We start from the raw sequence: 23,385 nt of genomic DNA, 5'->3' as shown, positions 1-23,385 counted from the left end.
TCATCTTCTCACGGTAGGAGAGAGACTGCGTAGGGTCGAAATTACGGCGGTCCGGCCCGCCAGCACGCGCGCATGCGCACACGCCCCGGTTGCACCAGCTACAGCCACTACATCAAACAAACAGAAAAAAAAAAGAGTAGCCAAAAGGAGAGGAGGCCGTACTTTACATTTGGCGCTGGAGCGCGGAGTGAGGAGGGAGGGGTGGGGAGAAGGAAGGAGGGGAGGGGGCGAGACACAGCAAGGTCCGACACGCAGCACAGAAACACTCACACATACACCTGCGTCACAAAATGGTGGGAAAGGGGGAGGGGGTGGTGCAGAAGGGCCGGAAACTACCACGAAAAGGTTTTCTCTTTGCTTTTGCCGCGTAAACCGGGCCAACACACCACGAAAAAAAAAAACACGTTTGCACACATGGGGGCAGAGGCACATGTCGGTTGTGCCATGCTGCACTTACGCCCAAGTGTCACGAAGCTACGCGGTGCGCACGTCTAGTGCCACATCGGTGTCGGAGAGGGTGCTCCTATCATCGGTCTGCTCTGTCTCCTGTTCAGGCATGCGTGGATGTTGAATCGCCGGTTTGTGCACCGTCCAGCCAGCGCACGTTACGCCGTCACCCAGACGCGCTGTATCCGCCTCGTCAGTCGTGCACCACCACACGTTCACCTCCACTGTACCGCCTTCGTGCACAATACTGATGTGGGAATCCATCACGCCGTAAGGCTGGCTGCCAGACAGCTCAACGTGCATCTCTGTCGTGATACCAGGCGCCACAAACTGACGCGAGTAGGAGACGGAGAGGAAAGGGCGCACCACCGCGCCGACGCGGACACGGTAGCGACACGGTACCGTCGACGCATTGGTCAACCTCACCGTCGTCACGTACCTGCGCAGAGGAAGCACGTTGCCGAATTCCACCTTCCTCGGATGCACCTCCAGCCGTGGAGTGTGAAATCGCGAAGAGGCGTTGGTTCCAGTGAGCTCGTCCGCCGCAGGATGATACGAGTGCATCAGAGGCACCTTCGACGACTGCCAAGACAACGTCTTCTTCGGCATAGCGGCTGGTACTGCCGGGGACGGTGGCGCCGGGGCTTCGGACGTGGCCGCATCGGCCGACAGGTTCGCCGTGTGCGTCCGCGCCATTGGCATGGCGACCCCGTTCTCAGTCCTGGAGCTGTCCCGAGAGGGCTGTAGCGCCTGCGGGCATAGCGCGGATGTCCAGTAGTTCAGCGAGCCACCGCGCCGGCCTACCGCGGCAGGCAATTCGGTCACGCAGTGAGCGTCCGTGAGTGCGGCCATGGGCACCTGCTCCTCCTCACGCGCCACGATAGGGGAGACTGGTGCAGCGTCCAATGGCACAGCTGCCTCGGCTACCGCTGCCGCAGGTGCAGTGTCCTCCTCATCGGCGGCACCAGTGACGCCGCTCACGGCACTAGTCCGCGCGAGACTACCAGCAGCACACCAAGACGGCGCCGAGGCAGCCTCACGGGAAGGCAGCCGCAGCACGCATTCCTGCACTACAGACGCCTCCGCCGGCACGTTTTCTGCGCCGGGCTCAGTGAAGGGCACAAACGCCTGCCGTGCCCGCAAAGCTCTGATGAGTCTGAAGGGGCGCTCCTCCGGCGCACCCTCGCGGAGCGCCTCCTTCGGCGTCGGTGAAGAGTATTGGGGGGCCCAACTGCTGTGGCGCTGCCACCACATCACCCACTCCAGCCAGGACGCTGCATCAAGTACCGTGACCTGCGAGCCGTCTTCCTGCAGCGCGATGCAGCGCAGCTGGAGTGGCACACATGCAGCAGGATGCTGGACAGCCAACGTGCTATAGGGAGACGCCGCCGTACTCGCGGAGATGCGCGCAGGCTCCTTGGGCAAAAGCAGCGGTACCGCTTGCAGGTGAAGGGCGTCTGTGTGGTCTGCGCTGGGCACTGTGGTCAGATCGCCGCCCTCGCCAGCGACGGCGCGACGAAAGCTGGGGCTCGCATACTCTGGCAGCAATAGCGCCTCTGCCGTCTTCTTTGGTCTCTTGTAGTGCTCTGGCAGCACTAACTGGCGATAACGCAGATCGCCACCGTGCTCGACCTCCTCAGAGCACCGCCCGAACGGCGAAACGCGGTACACACGGTCGGCACCCACGCGTCCGTAGACGCCGCCGTACGCACAATCCACCGCAAAAACGCCGGTGCGGTCTCCCTGGTCGGTGCGCGCGGTGGACAAATCGCAGCCTTGCGTGAAGACAGATATGCGGCAGCTGCTCATTGCCACATCGGCGGCCACCCTAGCGCCCTCCGCCTCGCTGTCGTTCAGGAAGAGAGAGAAGGAGTCGGTGCGTGGCTGGTATGCGAGCCGGTCGCACTCGCCTTTGCCGATCGCTGCGGCAATCTGGTAGGCCGCGACGTCACAGTACACGGTTGGCAGCCCAACGAATCTCCATGACCACATGCCGTCCTTGTCGCCCTGCTCGACCACCACCCCAGTGCCAAAGCGGATGCAGCGGACATGACCCAGGCTGCAAGGTATCAAGCTTGCCTGCCCATCGTCGTCTGCGCCGCTGGACTCTATCCCCTCCAGATGCAGTCCATCTTCCCGCTCCACGCGATGCACGGCTGGCGCGCTGACTGCAGTTGCACGCCCGCGCTGAAGTTTATGCACGAGACGTCCACCTTCGCCGTTCTCGTAGCGGGTGACGCGGCCGTCGGGGGAGACAAGCAGCTGGCACCGACCAGAAACAGTAACGTAGCTGCCATTCTTGTAGAGCAGCAGGCGCACGCCAGCTGCGAGATCGGGCGAGTGCACCTCCACCACGCCGTCGAGATAGACGTCGATAGCTTGCAGGTGGGTGAGCGCGACAGTGCTCACCACGCCTTCGTTCCACAGCTGCACGGAGAGGAGTCTGCGCCGTGGAAGGTGTGTAGTGTGCTGGCTGGGCTTCAGGCATCGGAGCTGAACCCCTGGAGCCCCGGCCTTCGGCGCCGCGGCCGTCATGACGCAGTCGTGCAGAAGGAAGCAAGCGTGCACCCGCATTACTATTCGCGCTGCAGCGGTCTTCCCGTCGCCGCCCTCAGGGGGCGGTGAAGGCGGAGGTGACGGTAGTGCATCCAGCAGTGTTTTAGTGATTTGTTCCAAAGTGAGCTGATTAGCAGCTTTTGCCTCCTCGCGAGACTTGGAGGCCTTTCCGACGCGTCTGAACTGCGCCTCGTATTGGGTGACGGCAGCCTCCTTGGCGGCGGCGACGGCGGCAGCATAGGCGGCCTGGGCAACAGCCTGTGCGTTGTCTGCGACCACCTCTGTGATGACTCGAAGTTCGCGTCCCAGCGACAAAAAGCCGCGGACTGCCGATGAGAGGAGCGGCTCTGGCAGCGACCCACTCGCACGCGCGTCTACAGCCGTCGCTTTCGCGAAGTCGTCGACGGTCGGCGGCGGGCAGTCCAGCATGAACCCAGCTTCGAGATCTATGCCAGCGTCGACGATAGTACATCGCACCTGTGCACTGTTCGCAGCGGTTCGGGCCACCTCCACGAGCGTGCCGTCGGCTGCCCGCATCCACTGCGTCTCTGTGACCACGGTGCGACATGGCGTAGCGCAGCCCATGAGCTCTTGCACAGGAGGCCGAGCGTGGGACAAGCGTACCTGCTCCAGCACACGCCGCCGACGCAGGTGCTGGCTCACAATATCTACGTGGTCGACTGTAGGGCACGCAGGGGGCATCTCACGAACGGCTGTAGGCACCATCTTGGTGGCCGCGTCCTCCGCAGCGCTAGCGGTGTCGTCGCCACACGAGTCTGACGTCGTCTCCTCAGACGATGAGTCCGACTCCGACTCCTCCTCATCCTTCTCCGTGTCATCGCTCAATGACGACGGTGCGTAGTGGCGGCCCTCTGCCTCAAGGAATTCCTCTTCACGAAAGAAGCGAGGGAAGGTAGTGGGGCTGTCGAGGAGGTGCGCAGTGTGCTGGGTACGTGGTGCGCCGATGGCGTGCGTCTGCTGATGCAGACAGTACACAGCGGTTCTCCCCCACCTCTGCACGGCAGTGTGCCACCCATGGTGGTCACGCGCCAGCAACGCGTCGCGCATCCAGTGCAGAGCGTCTCCATCTCCGGCAGTTGTAATCAACGCTGTAGTGACGCTCGGCAGCGCAGCCGATCCGACTTCTTCCGTGACAATGTGCGCGAGGGCCTCCTCAACGGAATCGGCAGTGAGTCCGGCGGACGCCGGAGCGGAGATGGGCGTCGCACCGCAAGTGGCTGCCCCCTTGTCCTGGCAAGCCGCTTCAACACCGTCCTTCGGAGGCCGCAATGACGCACCAGAGGACACAGCGACTGCGATGCGGCACCTGGCACAGGCGTCCGCGATATCCTCACCAAGCTGCGCTGCAGAGGTGTCGGCAGAGGTGCGTAGTGTAGACGAGCCCTTCAATGAGGCCACCTGACACAGGCAGCCCTTAAGGCACGCCTGCACCGCCTCCCCGGCCGCAAGCACGTTGTCGGTGCTCCCGTGAGAGGCGCTGCGCATCCAGCGCTGCATGTACGCTGTGTACTCAAATTGCTCGGCAGCAACTTGCGCCATGGTGCATGGGCGCGGCGTCGTGGTGGGGAGCTTGGTTGAGATCGGCAAAGGAACGTTGTCCTCATGCCCACCGGGGCCGCCGCTCTTGCGCTTGTTGGGGCGTTGCTCCGCGGCCGCTGCAGCAGCCAAGGCATCTTCGCCTGCCACCGCAGACAACGCCGCTTCGGAGTCGATTAGGGGCGTGTAGGCTGGCACCTGCACAAGAAATCGTCTCGCTCGCCACGCGTTGTACCGCACCCAGCAGGAAAAAATGCGCAGCAGGAGTGCGTGTAGAGTGGGTAAAAACTGCGCCGCCGGAATGGAAGGACGCAAGAGAGCCGGGGATTCTGGGCTGGCGTCTGTGCTGTTCGCTCTCTCCGTTGGATAAGGCACGTGCTGCAGCAAAACATCCTGGAAGGCGTTGTCGTCTGGTTGTGCAAGCGCGGCTCGGCCAAGGGCCGCCAACAGATCTTCCGCACTACCGCCCGCCGCTGCGGAGAAGTGGTGCTGCTTGCTTGTGGAAGAGGACGAGGCGGCTGCGGCACCGGCACCTGGGCCGCGCCCCTTCGCCCGGTCATTCGGGGCGTTCGACGCGGCGACGCTGGTGCTGCTTTTGCGACCGCCAGCGCCAGCAACGGAGACCAACTCGCGCACACTGCACGGCGATTCCAGCAGCACTACGGCAGCCAAGCCGCCCACGTCGCATGCCAGTCGGGCTACAGCTGCGGGCAACAAAGGTGCGTTTACCACACACACAGCTGGCGGAAGACGTTCACCGGCGCTCGAGTAGCTCTCCTCGCCCTCTGACTCGGAACGTTCTTGTAGCTCGGCATGCGCTGCGGCCCGCGCCTCTTCCGCGGACAGGCCATCCTCCACGTAGTCTGCTTGCAACGCGGACAGCTGCGCCTCCTTCGCTTGCAACGCCGCCTGCTGTGCTTCCCGTCGCGTTGCGGCGATATTGGTTAGTGCGCTCTGCACGGCAGCGCTAAGGCGGTCTTGCACCGAGGCTGCAGCAGCCTGCAATGACGCTTCACTCGATAAGGATTTCTTCGCCTCTCTCAGAATCCCGATCGGGTTTGCGACGGTGGAAGCATTCACGACATAGTAGTCGTCCTTTCTGAAGAAGGGATGGAGAAGATCGGCGACCGTTGCCGCGTCGACGTTGTCTGGAGTGTGCGAGTTAAGGAGGAAGACAATGGGGCGAAAATGCTTCTCCAATGCGCCATCGCAGTTACTGGGCACAGCTGTATCTGCTGCCATCGCCGTCACCGTCGCCGTCTCTGAGAGGCCCAGCTTGCGTGCCGCGAACGCTGGTGCGAGAACCGCCTCTTATCGCGTTCTGCTTTGTGATTCGACTCTGAGGCGGGTGTGAGAAAGATGCTCAGTCGTGGTGCACGTGTTTGTAATGTCCAGCGTCACAAGACCAAGGTGCCAAATTCGGCACCCCCGTTCACGACCAAGGCTGGGAGGCGCGCGGAACAGAGGGACAGGGCGGGGAGGGGAAACTCAGAGGTGCAGCCGTGCGCGTGCCGCTGTTTTCGTCTCCGCTTTTCCACAGGAGAGGGCGGCGCCGAGGCAGAGTGACCGGTGTCTCGGGGCCTTTCCCCAAGACTTTTTGGCAGCGAAGGATGCCACCCTGTGGTGTGAGCACTAGGCGCGAATGACAATGGGAAGAGAAACTGTACCAAAAGAGAGGTACGCCGTAGTGAGCGATGAAAGAAGGAGAGGACGAAGAGAGGCGTCCATAGCGTCGCACCGAGACACGCAGGCGCACGTTGATTCGGCTCCATCGCTGCGACACCAGAGGCGTGTTCTCATTTCCCAGAGCGATTCGTGGTGCCCTCCGGAGAGGAGACGGTGCGGCCCGCGTTCGTGGCAGCTCTGCTCGACGCCCTTGGCCGGGCGTCTTCTCCCACGGGCTCAGCGAAGTATCAAGCGCAGCCGGAAGCACACAAAAGGCGGGGGAGCTCCGGGCGCCACGCAAAACGTGGCGGGCATCGCCCGCCACTGTGGCAAGCAGGACTTAGAGAATCGACCGGAATACAGAGGGATCACGAGGAAGCCAAGTAGGCGAGAGAAAAGAATACCCGGTTGTAGAACGCACGAGACGGGGGATGCACAAGCCCAGTCCTGCCTGTGAAGACGATTGAACGCTGTGTCTCTACACAGATCGATACATTAATAATGAACTAGGGTGGCGGCAATTCGGGGGACAGAGGAGAGCGGAAGAAAAGGAAAAGGGAAGGCGACGCCATTGCGTGTGTGTACGCGCTTCCTCCATATCGCCTCCCTCCACTTCTTACACGAGCGCATTCGGTGGAAGCGACGCAAACCGGAGCAGGTCCAGCGGCACAGCCCTCTCCCTCCCCCCCCCCTCACAAAGAAACAACAACAAGGGAAAGAACGGAAGCGTTACTCACTGAAGCTCGTCCCCTACTGGCTCTATCGGGCTGTCGGCGCTCCCGGCAAGACACCGCGCACACGAGCACGCACCAAATCAGCTTTTGATATCGACCGATCCTCACGGACGCTGAGCCGCCTCGGCGCTCACCCACGCAGCCGCTGGCTGCCAATCAACGACTACTTTTGGTTGTCACTTCTCAGCGAGTCAATCGAGTCTACAGCTCGCCCTCAAAGGAAGAGACAGTGGACGTGAGAAGGAGCAACGTTGTCGCCAGTCCGGTCACCGCGTACGTGACGTTGTGTGTGCGGGCGTACATCAGTGCGTACGTCATCAGCGGGATACTGATGTAGCGCACAGGGTATTTGTACCCCCTGAGGCTCTCTGTCGTACAGATGCGCAGCGGCGCCGCAAACATCTTCACTAGTTGCGTGATGTGGGCGAGCAGCCTTGCGACCTTCGGCGCGTCGCCGGAGCCGTGTCCAAACGTCTCCTGCACCGCACTCGCGGCGAGCGTGCTCAGGACGCCGGCAGGTAGGTCCACCAACAGCAGCGATGCGGGATAAAAGACAAAAGGTCCGAAATCAGAAGCGCACGGAACGACAGTGCAGCCCGCAAGGAGTAAGAGCCCGGTGATAACCGACAGCTTATCCTCCGCGCTGCCGGTCAGCAGCACGTTCGACTTCCACTGCCGCGCCATGCGCTTGGCAACATCCACGACGGATGGCATCAAAACCATTTGCAGTACCATACCGAAACACAAGTGGGCACCCGCGAAGGAGTACGGGAGACCATATGCGGGCGCCGCAATAGGGTACACCACCTGATTCACCGAGGCAGCCAGCATGACGGCAATGAGAGCTGACACGGAGCGATACACAACTGCCGGTGCCCGCGCCAGACTGGGGAGCCACTGGGCGTACTCCTGACAGACTCGGGCGGTCACCACCACGGTGCGACTGTGCAGCAGGAGGTGTGCGAGTACTAGCGTCGCAGCGGCCGCCTCTACCCCGATGAACAGTTGCGCCACCTGTACCGCATCGCGCATGATGTCGCCTGCGATTCCGCTGAGCAGCATGCCTGCCATCATACCGTACCGGGCAGCTGCACTGACGTCGGTGGTCGGCATGTGCAGCGTTTTCGCGGTGACACCAAACAGTGTCTTGGTGTGTCGAAAGACACCGTTCAGAATATGAGAGGCGAAGAAGAGCGACAGTGCGCGCTGCGACAGACTCAGCGCTACGATAGCCGCGCTGCCTGTGGAGCACATCAATGTGAAAAGTAAGAGCGCCGAGGCACTCACGTGCATCGTGAGCTGCTCCGCCACAAGTGTTGTTATGAGCTGCGGAACCAGAAAGCACAGCTGGTACGCGACAAGGTGGGCGCCAGAGGGGAACGAGACATACGCGGCCTGCGCCATCATCACAGGCACACCCGACACAGCTACCACGCTGTCAAGGAAAGCAGCCGCAATGATGAGCGGCTCGCGGGCCTCCGGCGGCGAAGCACCAGCTTGCGCCTTTGGAGCAACACTACGGGCTTTGGGTGCCATTCTTGGCCTATGCACGTTCCTTGCCTGTTTCTGCTCCGCGTAGGACAGGGGGAGAGGGGCAACTGTATCCTACTCTTTTGCCCTCAGCAAGACGGATCTGCGCCAGGAATTTTCACGGAAAGCCGAAAGCACGACATGAGTTTTCGAAGTCACGCGCATCCAAACCGCGAAGATCGATGACCTCAACGGATGCCGGTGTCCATGGGCAGCGTGAGACAAGGGGGAGAGAGCGGAAGGCGGAGGGAGAATTTGCTGGAGAGTCATGGCCGCTGGCAGAACAACGCGCGCGAGCGAGAGAGAAAGATAAGCCAAAGACCATAAGAAAAACAGCCACATGCAAGCGAGTGCTCTGCTGACGCTACAATCACTCGTGCCGTTCACCTTCCGTGTCGCTTTCCACGAAAGAAAGCGCCTATATGTGCCATGCTGACGTTGAGGAAAGGATTCAGGATGCACTGTTATGCAACCGCGCTCCCCATCTCTCTCCGTTGTAAGTTTCGTGGCGTCCGCTAAGACCCTCACAACAGGCGATGCGCTCTTTTCTGCATGTTCGGTGGCAATTAGCTGGGTGCCCGATTCCCCACCGCGTGCCCCTCCCCTTCCTCCCTTCCGGCGTAAGAAAGAGGGGTGAGCGCAAGCCGGCTTTAATGTACATCATCGCGCTCCTCAGTGTCTGAGGCACACGCAAGAAGAAGGCAAAACAACAAGAGAGGCGTAAGCGTCCAAAGACACTCCTATAGCGTGGCAGAGCTGTCTTGTCGACGGCGCCTGTGACAGTAATAAGGCATGTGCAAGTCTTCTGCCGAGCGAGGGCTTCTGTCCTCTTCTCCCCTCTCACGCTGGAAACACTTTCTTCGTGAGGATTCTATCGGCCTGTGACAGGGCAAACATGGCGCCCTCGTCGCCGTCGGCGATTTGCAGCAGCTCCGCAATCCGTGGCAGACACTCCCGCAGCGTCACGCGCGCGGTCGGCCACTCCGCCAAGTTGTAGATGAGTCGCAGCATGTGCATGAGGACGTCGCGCTCATCCTCTCTGGCAAGCTCGCCAACAAGTTGCTCCGGGTAGCCCACCTCCGTCGCCTGTATCTTGGCCGCCTCCAGCACGGTGATTTGGGCAGCCGCGCTGTATACGGCGACTCGCAGAGTCAAGTTAGCGTTGTGCAGATGCGGGAGAAGACTGGCAAGTGTACCACAGGCCACAGCGTCGCGTCTTCCCTGCGCATACTCGGCAATCAAAGAGGCAACCTCAGCAGCCTCTGCGACAAGGGCGACAGCCTCTGCCTTGATGATTGTCGTAGTGAGTGTTGCAACGATGCCGAGCTTGAGGAGCTCCACGTGCGCCTCCTTGACCTGAAAGAGCTGTCGCGTTGCAGAGCAGGCAACCATCTGCGTCAATGTGTTTGTCGACTGAATGAGGCCGATCAACACGGGAATCAGACCCCCCTGGACCAATGCAGCAGTCACAGAAAACGCGTTGTGCGCCATATGGCACGCCAAGACAACCCGCAGGGCTGCAACCACCACTTCATCACTCTCGTCTCGCAGAGAAGCGAGAATTGCTGCAAGGTGCGGCGTCGGCGCCGTCTGCCTTCCAGCCAATGTGGAAAAGGGCGCATCCTCGCTGGAACCCCCTCCGAGTAGCAGTCGCTGCGTCTGGGCCTCGCGCACGAGCAGCTCTAGCGCCATTCCAGCCCGCTCCCGCAAGGCGGCGCTCTCATCCTTCTCCAAGGTCGAGAGAAGGATGGGCAGCATGTCGTATGCAAGGCTCTGCACACAGTGCTCACGCTTCTCTTTGTAGAGCTCCACGAGGTGATCTGCCGCGTGGAGGCGCACATCGGCGCGCTCGTCAAGCAGCCAGCGGCGGATCTTGGCGTACAGAAAATCCCCGTAGGCTTTGCTAAAGGCAGTGGGGCTTGTGTACGGGATAACAGGGCGCACCGCATGCAGCAGGATACAGCGTTGATGCGCGCTGCATGGAGCATCATGGCGCAAGGGGGCTTCGTTGGGCTCGAGGCCCTGACGCCGTCGAATAACGCTCCACATGAAGAGAAACAGAACGAGTGAAACTCAAAATTGTTCTGCGGGTAGTCTACTCGAGCAACAGGAAAGTTACGACGACGGCCCAGAGCGTCCTGGCTCCCGCTTTTCAAAGTCCTTCGCCACTCTTCCTCTCCCTTGCGTGCTCTTCTTCTGCTTTCGGCAAGGAAGTACGAACGGGTGGAGGGCGGTGAGCAGCCAAGAAGACACGCATCGAAGCGGGGACAAACCGCAAAGGCGCCGGCAAAGGTGTTGGGGGGGGGGGGCATGAAGCGCCAGAAAAAAAAAAGAAACATGAAGGCATTCCTCAGTTGGTATGTCAGCAAGGCAAACGAGGGGAACAAATGAAAGAGGCCATGTGCGTTGAAGTGTAGCGCCTCCTGTACCTCTGTGGGCGGCGCGCCTGCACCGGTACTTTCCTCCGCAGCCAGCGATTCCGGCAGATATGTGGGTCTGCTGCTGTGCCGCTGCGACTGTCGCGCCACGGCAGCATACGCAGAGGAGGCTCCGGGGCGAAACGAAAGGGACGAGACACATGTCGCCAAACGTCCTCACAAAGCTGTACGCACACTCACGCATGTCGGTGCGCCAGTGCCACTTAGTAGCACATGAAGACGAGCATCAAGCGCGGAACTCGGTAGGGTGCGCAGAGCGCGGATGACCCTTTTCCGGTTATCTTTTTTCCGTTTTTCTTGCTTCCATCCGATGAATAAAAGCATCTTTCGTCACAGGTGTTCGTGGACTCACGACCTGCACACCTGCAGTGCGCTTACACCGCAACGAATGCAGTAAGGGCAAGGGAGGAGACAGTGGCAGCAGTGATTCACCTCAGCATTTCTTTCCTTGGACCGAAATCGCACAGAAAGGCCACCCTCTCGAATTCTACAAGAGCCTTTCGGATAATCAGCAAACGCATATCACATTAGTGTCACTCACTGCGGTGTGGCACTGAGGCGCGCCGCCTGGGCCGCCAGTTTCTGCAGCTCCGCTTTTCGCGCATCCCTTGCTAGCTGCCGCTCCATCTCACACGTTTCGGCGTAGGTGAGAAAGAAGCGGGGAGGCACGCTCTGCAGGATGCGCTGGATCTCGCTCTCGCTGAGGATGCCTTCGTACATCCGACGGACTGTAGCCTCCACATCTATGCGGTGATCCTTGTATTTTTGCGCGATCTCCCGCGCCGCGTCGGTGGCATTGTGCGTAGACTCGGACAAGATTGCCGCCTCGTTGTCCCGCTTGAGTGCCTCGGTCAACGTGGAAGGTGTAAGGCGGGTAGAGGCATCGCCGTTTGCTGCCTCGACCCTGTGCCGTCGCTCCAGCTCTTTGGCGAAAAGCTGGCTGCGGCGACGGATGCCTTCGCCGCCGTCACGAAGTCGCCGAAGGAGCGAGGCTTGAGATAGGAGCCGGCTGCACCGCTCCAGGTTCAATCGGATCTCAGCCGTGCTCAGCTCGCGCACCTCGGCTTCTGTCAACGGCGCGCACGACACGCTGTTCATGATACCGTGTAATGTACCCAAGACGTGCGGAGGTGAAGTACGCCCCTTTTTTACCTTTCTCGTCTGCGCGTGTAGAAGGGATTTCAGTTGAACGGCACTGCTGGCCCGCGTGTAGAGGGGAGGGCAGCCAAGGGGGACTCTGTGGAGACGATCGAGAGGAAAGGCGTTGCGAGATCAAGAGGCGAGAGGGGCAAAAGCGCTTGTCTGGGGGGTGCGGCAGCTGGACAGCGAGAGGGGGTCGCCATCGTCTTCGCTCAGGCACACCTCATCGAGACACAAAAAGACTCATTGTGGCAAGTGCGCGCAAGAGGAGGATAAAAGGCAGCCGTCATCGCTGGTAGGCCGCACAGGCAATGTAATACCGTTGTCGCCTCAGAATTCCACAGACAACAGGGCAACGACGTTTTTGCCCTCCACACTCATCATAAACCCCCCTCCCAAAAAAAAAACGCGTACATCTGCGCCCACGCGGGTAGGGGGTCGATGACACTGCTCATTTCGGTTTGGTTTTTGTTTAGGATCGTCATCAGTGAGACACGTTCTCAAGAAGCCACCTGAGCATGCGCACGCACACACGCCCATACACCGAAGTGCGAAGACGAATCGACTTCGCTGCCTGCATATCGTTCGGCGGCGTTGACTTAAACCATCTCCTACCAAGACACAAGTGACAAAAGAAAGAGAGATGAGTTGAAATACAGACTGGTGGGGGCGCGAGTGAGGTGCTTCCCGCAGCGAAGCGGAGAGAGAACACAAACGTCACGTCGCTAATGCAGCGAATAAAAAAGTAAGAAGAGCACATGCGAGTCAACCAAGAAAAGCCAAATCGAGGCACGCGCACACCAAAACTGAGGCTGCCTGCACGCCTCTATCACGGAAGAGCGCACTGCCGAGGACATCACTGCTGTTTCTAGTGGTGGCAGTTTGCATTTCTTTGTTTCTTTTACGCCTACGATGGCATGTGTACGCATCAACTTCGCCGCTTACTGTACGCCTGCCATGTCGTGGTGAGCCTGATGGAGGGTAGAAGAGGAGAAACACAAACATACAGCATCCACGACGTGCGCGAAGAGAGAATAGTAATAATAAACGAGAGAGGGCAAAAAGGAAACCTCTACCGGGAGACAAGACAATAGCAACCAGGCGATGCAGCCACAGCGCAGAGAAAGCGCCGTGCTACGAAGAGAGGTCGACGGTGGTGGATGATATGTACTGGGTTGGTGATGGCAGGGGGCACCCTGGAAAGACTGACATCAAGGAGAGCAGTAACTCAACTACGCTGATTCCAGAGAACGAAAAAAAAAGCACATCATTTTCAAAGGCAATGTCAAGCACAAAAGAGGAGGGTGAAACCCACAGTGCCACACGCTCGCATTAACAGCATGTGGAAGGAAAGGAGTCCCTTGGCGTCACCGAGTGACGCATGAGGCACAAAGAAGAGCCATCGAGCTCTAAAGGGAGAAACAGCACCGAAGAGGGAAGTGTGCCAGCTGCTCTGCTTTACAGACAACTAACGGGTCCGCGAAGAAGAAAAAGAAAATGGCAAGTGCCACTCGAGTCAACTCTATCAGTGTCTCCCTAGCATCACCAAAAGCCCCTGGCTCGCTCTTTCCGTGAGCGTGCGCAGAGCGCTGGTAGAAGAGTTTAACGAATGGAGCAGGGAAGGGGATAGCGCACGGAGGTCGACGACGAAAAGAAAAAGTAGAGAACAAGAGAGAACGACGGCACAGTGAAGTGGACAAACGAGGAGGTAAAACTTCACGTCACCTGATGTCATCATTCTCATCCCCAACTACACTTACAAGCACATGGAAAGGGAGAGCAAAGAGAAAAGGAAAAAAAGGCACGGAGACCGGCGGCCAGCTACGCACCCGCATACAGTGGGTATGCCGATACACACAGCCATAGGCACACATAGCAAAGACGCCCTCGCAAGAAACAGAGCCACCGCAGTGGTGACGCAAAACTAGATGCACGCCCACAAAAAAGAATATGCGAATAGAACGGAGAGGCCCTCATATATATATATATATCCATACACATAAGCACACGTTCATGCACGCGTAAATAAATTACATGCGCGCACACATAAAGATAAATACACGTAAACACATGAAAAACCACAAATCGATGCACATAAGGGATCCAGACGGCGGTTTAGTTGCACGGCTGGTTGAAGCAGGGGGGGGGGGGCAAGAAAGCGCATCGCTTCTGTGAAATCGTGCGTGAGAGTAGAGAGGAAGGGATGGTGGCCGCCACCACCCCCACAACCTGCAAAAAAAAAAAAACATCCCCGCGTCGTCCCAGTCCGTTACACCTTTCCTTTCCTTTTCTTGATTAGCCTTCGTCAGTACCGGCACATGTACAGTACAATGGTGCCACAGGGAGTGTTCCTGTGCAACAAGACATCTCAAAGAGGGGAGAAAAGGCATGGAACTGCTGATGCGCTGATGAGCCACGCGGTGTCTCCACTCAACGACTTGCAGGCACGCCACGCACTCAGCTATATTTCGTTTTTCCTCCGCCGCAGTAGCTGTTATACGCATTTTGTGGCTGCTGGTGCCCTGCCGCACCGCCAGTGTGCAAATTATACCCGTAGTCATAGCGGAAACTTTCGCCGTTGCCGTTATACTGGTTCGGGTACCCGTACCCGCTCGAAGAATCATAGTCGTAGCCGTGGCCGTAGGCCTGTCCCTCAGAGCTTGGCCCGTACGTGTTGCTATATGGCGTTGCGTGGCCCGCACTCGGGTCCTCCCCGGCGGCGGCCACAAAGTTCACCGCGCAACGCTTGCGCCCGGAGGAGGCGCCGTGGACATTGCTAACGCTGCCCCGGCGCGCCGGGGCGCACTGCGAGCCGGCAGTGTTGAAGTTCCTCACGGCGTTGTCGACTTCGTCGCTTTCCTCCTCCCCGTGTCTGCCGATGCGGTCGTTCTTTTCGGATCGGGCAACCTCGTCCACAATGCCAGCCATCAGCTTCCGGCGTCGATAGGCCTCCATGGCGGCTGAGCTGACCAGCACCGTCTTCTCAGCTGGTTCCTGGCGGCGCTTCTTCTTTGTTGCGACGCCGTTGTAGGCGTGCGGAGTGGCGTGGCTCTTCACAAAGTGCGTCACCTTCTTTTTCCCGAGCTCATCGCGCTCCTCTTGCTGCTCGCTAATGCGCAAGAAGACTTGCTCGATGGAGGTCTGCGATACGGTGTAGTCTGTGATGTGCAGCCGCCTCTTGTTCTGTTGCAGCTGCCAAAACGCCTCTGAGAGCTTCGTGTCTTGCGGCAGCGCGAAGACAAGACGTTTCCCCTTGAACTCGTTCAGCACGGCTGCGGGAAAGTTCTCCCCGACAAAACGCTGCACAGCTGCCCGCACATCTCTCTGCGCAACGCGAACACTCAGCTCGAATCCACTTCCGTACTTTTGCTTTAGGTGAATCTTGTCGCCGATGCACCGCAGGGCTCCGTCAGCCATGATGCCCACCGTGTCCGCGAGCGCCTCCACCTCCTCCAGGTGGTGCGTCGTCAGCACAACGGAGCAGTTCTGCGAAACCTTCTGGATCGCCGTCCACAGCCCGCGCCGGGCCACAGGGTCCATGCCGGCCGACGGCTCGTCCAGGAAGACGACTCGAGGCCCTCCAATGAGAGAAAGCGCCACAGACAGCTTGCGCCGGTTGCCACCGGACAGCTGCGCAGACATTGTGTCGCGGAATTCGGTAATATCGCACAAGCGCATCAGCCCAGCCACCACCTTGCTGCGCTGCTCGTAGAGGATGCCGCGGATGCCAGCGTAGAGGTGCAGGTGCTCCTCCACAGTGAGCAGGTCCAGCGTCGCGTCGAACTGCGGGCAGTACCCGATGCACTGCAGCGCCTGCTCGCTCTCCGTCACGATGTCGTACCCGCACACATAGGCGTTGCCGCTTGTCGGAATGAATTCCTGGCACAGCATCGAAATCGTCGTCGTCTTACCAGCACCGTTCGTGCCGAGGAAGCCGAACACCTCGTCAGGCAGGATGCTGAAGGCGAGGTTGCGCACCGCCACCTTGCCGTTGGGGTACACCTTGCGGAGGTCCACCACGCGCACAACGTCCATGTTGACGTTCTTTTTCTCCTGTTGATAGACCTCCTCCCGTTCATCCTCCACGTCGGAGTCCTCGTCGTCGACCACCTCGGCCGGGGCACAGCGGTCATAGCTACCCGTTTGCCCCCACATGCGCCGCCGCGGGTGATCAATGAAGAGAGTCGCCAGGAGAAAGATGGGAAACTCGATCGCCATGAAGACGCACGGCCAGCCAACCACCTCCATCGCCCACGGGTTCGACGGGAGGTTCAGGGCCGCCTGCTGTCGGTCCATGGCGAGGTTGATGATAGACTCGCCCACGCAGTACGACGGAACCAGCCGGAACGGCCAGCGAAGGTTCCGCGATATCTTCGCTGTGGAGTCCACCAGCGAGAGGATAAACACCATCATAACAAGCAGGAAGCCGGCGACGAAGTTGACGGCCATCGTCGCTGACTGTGCTGCTGAGTGCTCGTGGAAGCCAAAACTGACCACGTAGGCGCTGACGGTGCTACAGAGGCCGTAAATGAGAAACACCACAATGGCCGGGCCGGCCGTGTTTTTGCCAACGTACTCATCGCGGCTGAACATGAGGAAGATGAGCAGCACCAAACTGAGCGTCATCACGTAGGCGACCATGTCGAAGAGAAAATTCGTGAGCCAGTAGATGTAAAAGCTCAGCCCCGAGACGTTCTGCAGATGTCGCGCCTTGCACTCCCGCTCCTTCACCACCCACGCCACCACGTTCGACGGCAGGAACGTGAACGGGATCATGATAATCGCGCCCATGAGAATCGTCTGCACACCGTCTTTCACACTGGAGTCGCGCATGGTGGTTGGCATGGGCTTGGCGCCAGTCTTGAAGGTGCGGTGGACGTTATTTGTGAAGGACTGAAGAATGTATGTGTAAAGCTGTTGGAGCACCAGACCACCGGCGTGGTAAGCGGAGGTGTTGTAGAACAGGAAGGTGGCGTCGAACTCGAAAGGGACGACGTGCTGCAGCCCCGGGTCGCCGCAGAAGAGCGAGGTGTAGCGCGGCATCGTCAGCTGCTTTGCGGTGTCGGTGGCGTAGAAGGACAAGTCTTGCCCGTTGGCGAAATTGAGGTCGGTGATGTAGGAGCCTTGGCGGGTAACGTTGTTTGTGGCGCCGAAGTACTTCTCGCAGCCTGAAACCTGCATCTGCACCGTCTCGCCGAACATTTCACTGGTGAGGCTCAGGGAGCCGGCCTCCGTAAAGCTGAAGAGGGTGAGCAGCATGGCCACCATGACGCATACCACGGGGCAGACCACCTGGAAGCACTGCATCTTGCGGTCTCGCAGCGCGTTCTGCAGCCTCTTTACCATCATGGCCTTGAACTGCGACACCAGCCGCTGACGCGTGCCCGTCATCATCTCGCAATTCCACACGGCGTTGTTCTCTTCCTCGACGACCTCCTCGTTCTCCTCGACGGCGGTGCTCGCCTTGTGGTTTTTCATTTCATCCATGACGATCTGGAGAAACACCTCCTCCAATGTCGTCGCTGACAGCGAGTAGCCACGCACGCCGGCGTCTTTGCCATTCTCTTCGAGACTCTCTAGCAGCGACGGAAACAGCTCGAGATCGCGCATGGGCAGTTTGTACACAATCTCGCAGCCGTTGAAGCACGACGCCTCAGCGCCCGGAACAAGAGAAACGACGAGACGGTCGATCGCCTCGGCGTCCACCTCGGGGTCGACGGAGATGACGATGTTGTAGCCGACGCCTAGGCGGCTCTTCAGAAACATGCTGCTGCCAGAGCACTGCATACGGCCTCGGCTCATGATCCCGATCTTGTGCCCCAGCAGATCTGCCTCGTCCATGTAGTGCGTCGTGAGCATGATGGTGTGTGCCTCTGACATGCGCCGCAGCAGCTCCCACGTGTATCGGCGCGCACCCACATCCATGCCGGCCGTGGGCTCGTCCAGGAAGACGAGAGGGCTGAGGCCGACAAACGCAATTGCAACCGAGAGCTTGCGCTTCTGCCCCCCAGAGAGCGCACGGGAAGGGTACTCCATTTTGTCCAGCAGGTCCACCTCATTTAGGATCCTCCGCACGACATCTTCCAGCACGCCGCCGAATAAGCCTTTGATCTTCCCGTAGTACTCTAGGTGCTCGCGGCATGTCAGCTCGCCCCACAGGATGTTGTGCTGCGGGCAGTATCCGATCTGACGGCGCACCTGGTTCAGCTCGTTACGAACAGAGCTGCCGTTGATGTAACAGTCGCCCGCGTCCGGCTCGACCATCCCCGTCATCATGTTCAGCACCGTCGTCTTGCCGGCGCCGTTGTGCCCCAGCAGCACAGAGATCTCGCCCTCGCGCATCCCCCAGTACAGGTTGTTCACCGCAACGAACCTCTTGCCGCCGCGCGAGTACTCCTTGCGCAGCCCAGTGGCGCAAACGGCGTAGTCGGCGCCGCCTTCTGTGATCTCCTCGAACACGCCATCCTCGGCGCGCCCGTCGGCGCCGCCCTCCAGCACGCGCGCGCTCGGTCCAGAAAACCACCGCACCGGCTCCATGATGAAGAAGAGCGGGTGCTTGCGCGTACCCCACTGCTTCGGCAGCACAGCGTCCAAGTAAAGCATCAAGATGTAGTACAGGACGAAATCTGCAGCGAGGAAGGCGTACAACATAGAGCTCTCCGGTGTCAGTGCGGCGCTTTTGAAGTGATTAGGGCCAAAGCCAGTGGCAACCTCCAGCGTGAGAATGTTGGTCAGAGCAGCTGCAAACGCCGTGGGCGAGAGGAGAGACATGCCGATGATCACGTTGGCTGATATGCTCGAGGAGGCGAACGTCGGCACCGACAGCACAAAGTATATGAGTGGCGCAAGCATCGAGGCGAGGCGAGCCTTACTGAAGAAGGCGGCAATGAGGCCTGAGAGGGGGATCGTGCTCATGGCGAAGAGGTACAAGGTCATGAGGAGCACGAACGCATCGCTGCTCGGCGCGAACGTGAGCTTCATCAAGACGGTCATGCCGATGCACACCGAAAGGTACTGCAGGGCGTAGGTAACGAGCCAAGAGAGGTGAAGTGATGTGCTGCTAAGTCCCATAATGAGCATCGCCTCGCGAATCCGCAGCTCCTTCTCCAGCACAATCTTCTTTGTCAGCTGCGACACCGGGTGCAGAAAGGAGAGGACGAGAAGGAAGGCAACGAGCACCGAGGCCGTCTTCAGCAGCTTCTTCTCCTTGTAACTACGGTAGCCGAGCGAGGTCGAGTAGGGGTGAATAAGCTCGCCATCGGTGTAGCCGAGGTCATGCAGGTAGCACTGGTACAAAGCCTCCTGGAGGCTGTTGAAGCCGGAGGCAGTGTACATCTCAGACCGATCAAAATGGTAGCCGCCGGGGTACTGCGCGTCCACCACCTTCGTCAGGGGCGGCAGCGAAGTCGGGTTCATGTGCAGCACTACGTCGAAGTCTGTCGAGTTAAAGGCATTCACCTCGACAATGGCCCAGTGAAACCCTGGAGTGGTCTCTACGTGGTTCTCCGCCTCCTCCAAGGTGTCGAACGTGCCGCCGTAGACGTACCGGAAGTAGTCCGTGGTGTCGTTGAGGTAGTCTATGAGGGACGCGGGAACGCTTGCACGTGGCGCAAAATACAGCATGCCGGAATTCATGATGGCACCGTAGCGAGTATTGTCCATTATTCCGGTGGCTGCGAGCGCCGCCGATCCCACGCCTTGGGTGATGTCCCTGGCAAACTTACGCGCAATCCACTGCATCATGATGATTGTGTCCAGCGGCGGCACCCGGACAGCGTTCCCGAGAATTGCGTTGAGGTACAAGGCGATTAGTCTGGCGCCGCTGAGGGTGTCGCTGAAGCACAGCCCCTTCACTGGCAAGCTCGATTCGTCGCCGCTGCAGTTGTACGAGTAAGGGACGGTGGTGCAGTCCTCGATACCAGGGATGATGCCCATGGACACGTTGTTGCACGCCACTTCCCTGTAAAAACCCGGGATCGTGAGGGATGAGACGGCGGTGTAGTTCAGCACTTGCTTTTCTGGGTGCATTTCCTCGCCAAAGACGCACCAAAGGATAATGGCGCCGATGAGGAAGAGAAAGGGGATCAGAAGCTCCACCACGGTCCCGACCCATGCCCGCTGTTTTTGCTGTATCGTGCGCTCCATCGTGGCGAGAAACTGGTCAGTGAAGGTGCCGCCCTTTGCATTCGGCTCGATGTCAAGGTATTCCTCGTCATCCACCTCCTGCAGAGATCGCGGCACAGATTGCACAGTGGCGCCTGAAGGTGCGTAAACGGAATTTGCCACCGGCCCTCGCGTCGAGCCGGCGGCTTGCATGCAAGATGTTTGGGCCTTGTGAGCATGGCGCTCACCAGTGCCCTGCCGCCTGTCACCCAAGAAGATGCTTTGCTGGGCTCGACGGCGGCCCATGGTTCAGCTTCTCAGGCGTCGCTGCCTTCCGTGTTGCCAAAAAAAAAAACGGTACCGTCGTTCCACGGGACCTCGCAACCTGTATGGCGCACGTCCGGCAGCAGCCGTGGGTGAGAGATAAGGGTGGAAAAAAAAAGAAACCCGAATACGACCAGCACCAACGGCACAACGCACAGCGATAGAACGCAGAAAAAAAAAAGGAGGGGACTGTACACAAGGCAGAGGGACGTGTGCAGGCACACGCGCACAAGACGGTGGGAGGATGTCTGACACGGCGCTGGCAGCCGCAACACGCGCGGAAAGCGGGGAAAGAGTCGCAGAGGCGAAAAAAAAGCTGCTCGAGGACTCCAGCTCAGTGCGCGAGGCAGGAGAGAGAACAGCACACAACGCTGTAGCCCTGCAGGAAAAAAAAATCGATTTGCTGCCAGCGATGCCAAATGCTGCGGATTACGGTGAATAAAAAAAAAACGGATGAGAAGGGATCGGAGAGGGGGCAAGGAAGAACAGCCGCACAGAACCATGCGCAGCGTGCTCAAGATGTAAGGCACCACAACGCCGACAACAACAGAAACATCAAAAGAGGAGGGCAAGACGGGGAGTGGGGAGACCGGCAGGAGTATGTCTATACACGCTCACACACACACACACACACACACGTCTCTGAGAGGTAGATGGACTGCAAATTCACAAGAAAGGTAAAAACAAAATGACAGAGAACAGCGAGGAGGCGAAAAAGAGAAGAGTGGTTGGACGAGAACCAAAGACGGCGAGAAATAGCGGCAGCAGCGTCCGGCAATTTGTCTTTGCTGATGGTGTTTGACAAGAATGTGTCGATGTACTCGCGTGCCCGAGAGCTCCAAGAGAGATATATGCGCGTTGATGGGCCTTCGGTGGGGCAGTGCAAGTCCCAAGCGACGCGAAGTCTTGCTCTCTGCCCTCGCAAGTGAGATGAGGGGGGAGACAAAGAACGTGTACGGGGAAGCTACCCAAAAGAAAAAAAAATAGTGCGAAAGACACGCAGGCACGTGCGGGCGCAAGTGAGTGCACTCCCGCTCCCCTTTGAGTATCGAAAACAGAAAGTAGCACACTGACAGAGTGGAGACCGACGCAGTAAGATGTTCTTCAGCCTCGTCTGTGGATTCGTAAAGCACGGCCCTCACAATCATACAAGCAGCACAAAGACATACGCGCATGTGCAAACGTGAGGGCGCGTGTGGAGGCCGACGTATGTAGGCGAAGCAGTGTGTTTTGCATGGAAGGTCCAGTTGCGGGAACGAAAGACGAGGGCCGCAGAAGGGATATGGTGAAAAGGAGTACAGAGAAGGGGTGCGCGTGAAGGAGAGATGATGATGCGCAGACAAGTGCGTATCGCATACGAAAGGGAGAGAAGAAGGGAGGTGGCGCGTCAGCTGTACACGAACGCCCTGTGTCGTGACGAAGCATGCAATACGTGGGACGGTGCTTCTTGCGAGCGCCGTTCCCGCGTGGCGCGCACGAGTCAAAGGAGAAAAAATAAGAGATAAGCGTGTCCTCAGCGTTTGCACTTGCGGAGAGTTCCCTGCGTGTCTCTCTTGACATGTGCAGTGCTCGACACGAAGCTACACCGTTCAGTGCTCGAGATGTGTTTCGTGTGTGCGCGTGTTTTGTCTGTATGTGAGCCAGAAAGGCATGGCAGACTTGTGAATAAAATGACGCGCGAGCCCACTGGTGCAAACTGCACGCAGATCCGCTTGCGAGTGCTGCGCCTTCACAGGGACCAAAACACAGAGAAACAAAGAGAGAACGGAATGTTTTGACCGGGAGTGTTGCCGCGTGCCTCACACCGCAGATGCCGCAAAAGGGAACAGCTTTCGCGTGGTCGTCAGGACCACCTCAGCCAGCTGCTCCATCGACGACACCTCCTCGCGGCGCAGCTCGTACACCACCTCGAGTACCCGCACAATCGCGCACGGTTCATTGCGCCCCTTCACGACACACCCTTTTTTAAACTTGTCCTTGCGGCACGTCGGAAACGCGGCGAGGATGGTATCTGACACGCTCTGCTGCGATGAGGCGCGCTTCGCCGCAGCTGTCAAGAGTGCCTTCGAGGCGTGTGTGCCCTTGAGCTCGCACCAGGGTGCGTCGGTCTCCAGCATCAGTCGATCGAGCGGAATCGCCTTGACTGTCTCGAGGTTCTCCGCGGTCTTGAGACTACACCCGTTCACGCCAATGTACAGGTTCGCATCCAGGTACTCCTGCAGCTCCGCCCGGCTGCCAGTGAAGCTATGAACGACGCCACCAGCGAGCTCGGGAAGATGCGGCTCGAGCAGTGCCTTGAAGTCACCGACTGTGTTGCGTTCGTGCAGGAACAGTGGCAGGCGGTGCCGCTTCGCCATCACAAGTTGCTTTTCAAAGTACTCCTTCTGAATTTCCTTCGGGCAGAAGGACAGACGGTCGTAGTCAAGACCAATCTCGCCCACAGCCGCGACGCAGCCGCCGACATGAACGGAGTGCTTGCGGACGAGGTCATCAAGGGCCTTCAGGTAACCGTCCGGATCGTCCACAAACTCTTGGCATCGCGTCGGGTGACATCCGACAGTGCAGAAACACTGCAGCGTGTCGGAGTTGTAGCGGGCGCACATATCGATCACAGCCTTGCTGTCCATCAAGTTACCACCTGTGAGGAGGAGACCGCGCACGCCCACTTCTACAGCACGCTGCAGTATCGACTCGATATCTGAGGTGTGCTGCTGGCGTCCATTGTACACGCCCTTGTACATGTGGTCTGTGAGGTTCAGGCCAATGTCGATGAGCCTCCACGGAGCACAGCTCTGCGGCAGCTTCGTCATCGTGTGTGTGGAGAGGAGGAGGAGAAGTGAAAGGTGCGCACTTGCTGTCGTGTGTAGTGATGTGCACGGAGGGCGATGCAA

General features: G+C 59.0%; 6 protein-coding genes across 6 annotated transcripts; all 6 read right to left on the bottom strand.

The window, feature by feature from the left end:
- Window positions 1-474: 474 nt before the first annotated feature.
- Window positions 475-5,802, bottom strand: LINJ_11_1320 (conserved hypothetical protein; the record flags this gene model as incomplete). Its single annotated transcript, XM_001463893.1, has 1 exon — window positions 475-5,802. One exon carries the CDS (start codon window positions 5,800-5,802, stop codon window positions 475-477), a length of 5,328 nt encoding a protein of 1,775 aa, XP_001463930.1.
- A 1,358-nt stretch (window positions 5,803-7,160) lies between these two features.
- Window positions 7,161-8,495, bottom strand: LINJ_11_1310 (conserved hypothetical protein; the record flags this gene model as incomplete). Its single annotated transcript, XM_001463892.1, has 1 exon — window positions 7,161-8,495. The coding sequence occupies one exon, from the start codon at window positions 8,493-8,495 to the stop codon at window positions 7,161-7,163; it is 1,335 nt and encodes a 444-aa protein (XP_001463929.1).
- An 834-nt stretch (window positions 8,496-9,329) lies between these two features.
- On the bottom strand, window positions 9,330-10,538 carry LINJ_11_1300 (conserved hypothetical protein; the record flags this gene model as incomplete). The annotated part of the gene is made up of 1 exon (XM_001463891.1): window positions 9,330-10,538. One exon carries the CDS (start codon window positions 10,536-10,538, stop codon window positions 9,330-9,332), a length of 1,209 nt encoding a protein of 402 aa, XP_001463928.1.
- Window positions 10,539-11,464: 926 nt separating this feature from the next.
- On the bottom strand, window positions 11,465-12,025 carry LINJ_11_1290 (conserved hypothetical protein; the record flags this gene model as incomplete). Its single annotated transcript, XM_001463890.1, has 1 exon — window positions 11,465-12,025. The coding sequence occupies one exon, from the start codon at window positions 12,023-12,025 to the stop codon at window positions 11,465-11,467; it is 561 nt and encodes a 186-aa protein (XP_001463927.1).
- Window positions 12,026-14,524: 2,499 nt separating this feature from the next.
- putative ABCA6 (ATP-binding cassette protein subfamily A, member 6) lies at window positions 14,525-20,212 on the bottom strand (the record flags this gene model as incomplete). Its single annotated transcript, XM_001463889.1, has 1 exon — window positions 14,525-20,212. The coding sequence occupies one exon, from the start codon at window positions 20,210-20,212 to the stop codon at window positions 14,525-14,527; it is 5,688 nt and encodes a 1,895-aa protein (XP_001463926.1).
- A 2,081-nt stretch (window positions 20,213-22,293) lies between these two features.
- LINJ_11_1270 (putative tatD related deoxyribonuclease) lies at window positions 22,294-23,304 on the bottom strand (the record flags this gene model as incomplete). Its single annotated transcript, XM_001463888.1, has 1 exon — window positions 22,294-23,304. One exon carries the CDS (start codon window positions 23,302-23,304, stop codon window positions 22,294-22,296), a length of 1,011 nt encoding a protein of 336 aa, XP_001463925.1.
- Window positions 23,305-23,385: the final 81 nt, after the last annotated feature.

The sequence above is a fragment of the Leishmania infantum genome, chromosome 11 (genome assembly GCF_000002875.2).
Source record: "Leishmania infantum JPCM5 genome chromosome 11".
NCBI classification, from domain to species: Eukaryota; Euglenozoa; class Kinetoplastea; order Trypanosomatida; family Trypanosomatidae; genus Leishmania; species Leishmania infantum.
Note: the sequence above shows the minus strand (reverse complement) of the source record. Positions and strands in the feature narration are given on the sequence as shown.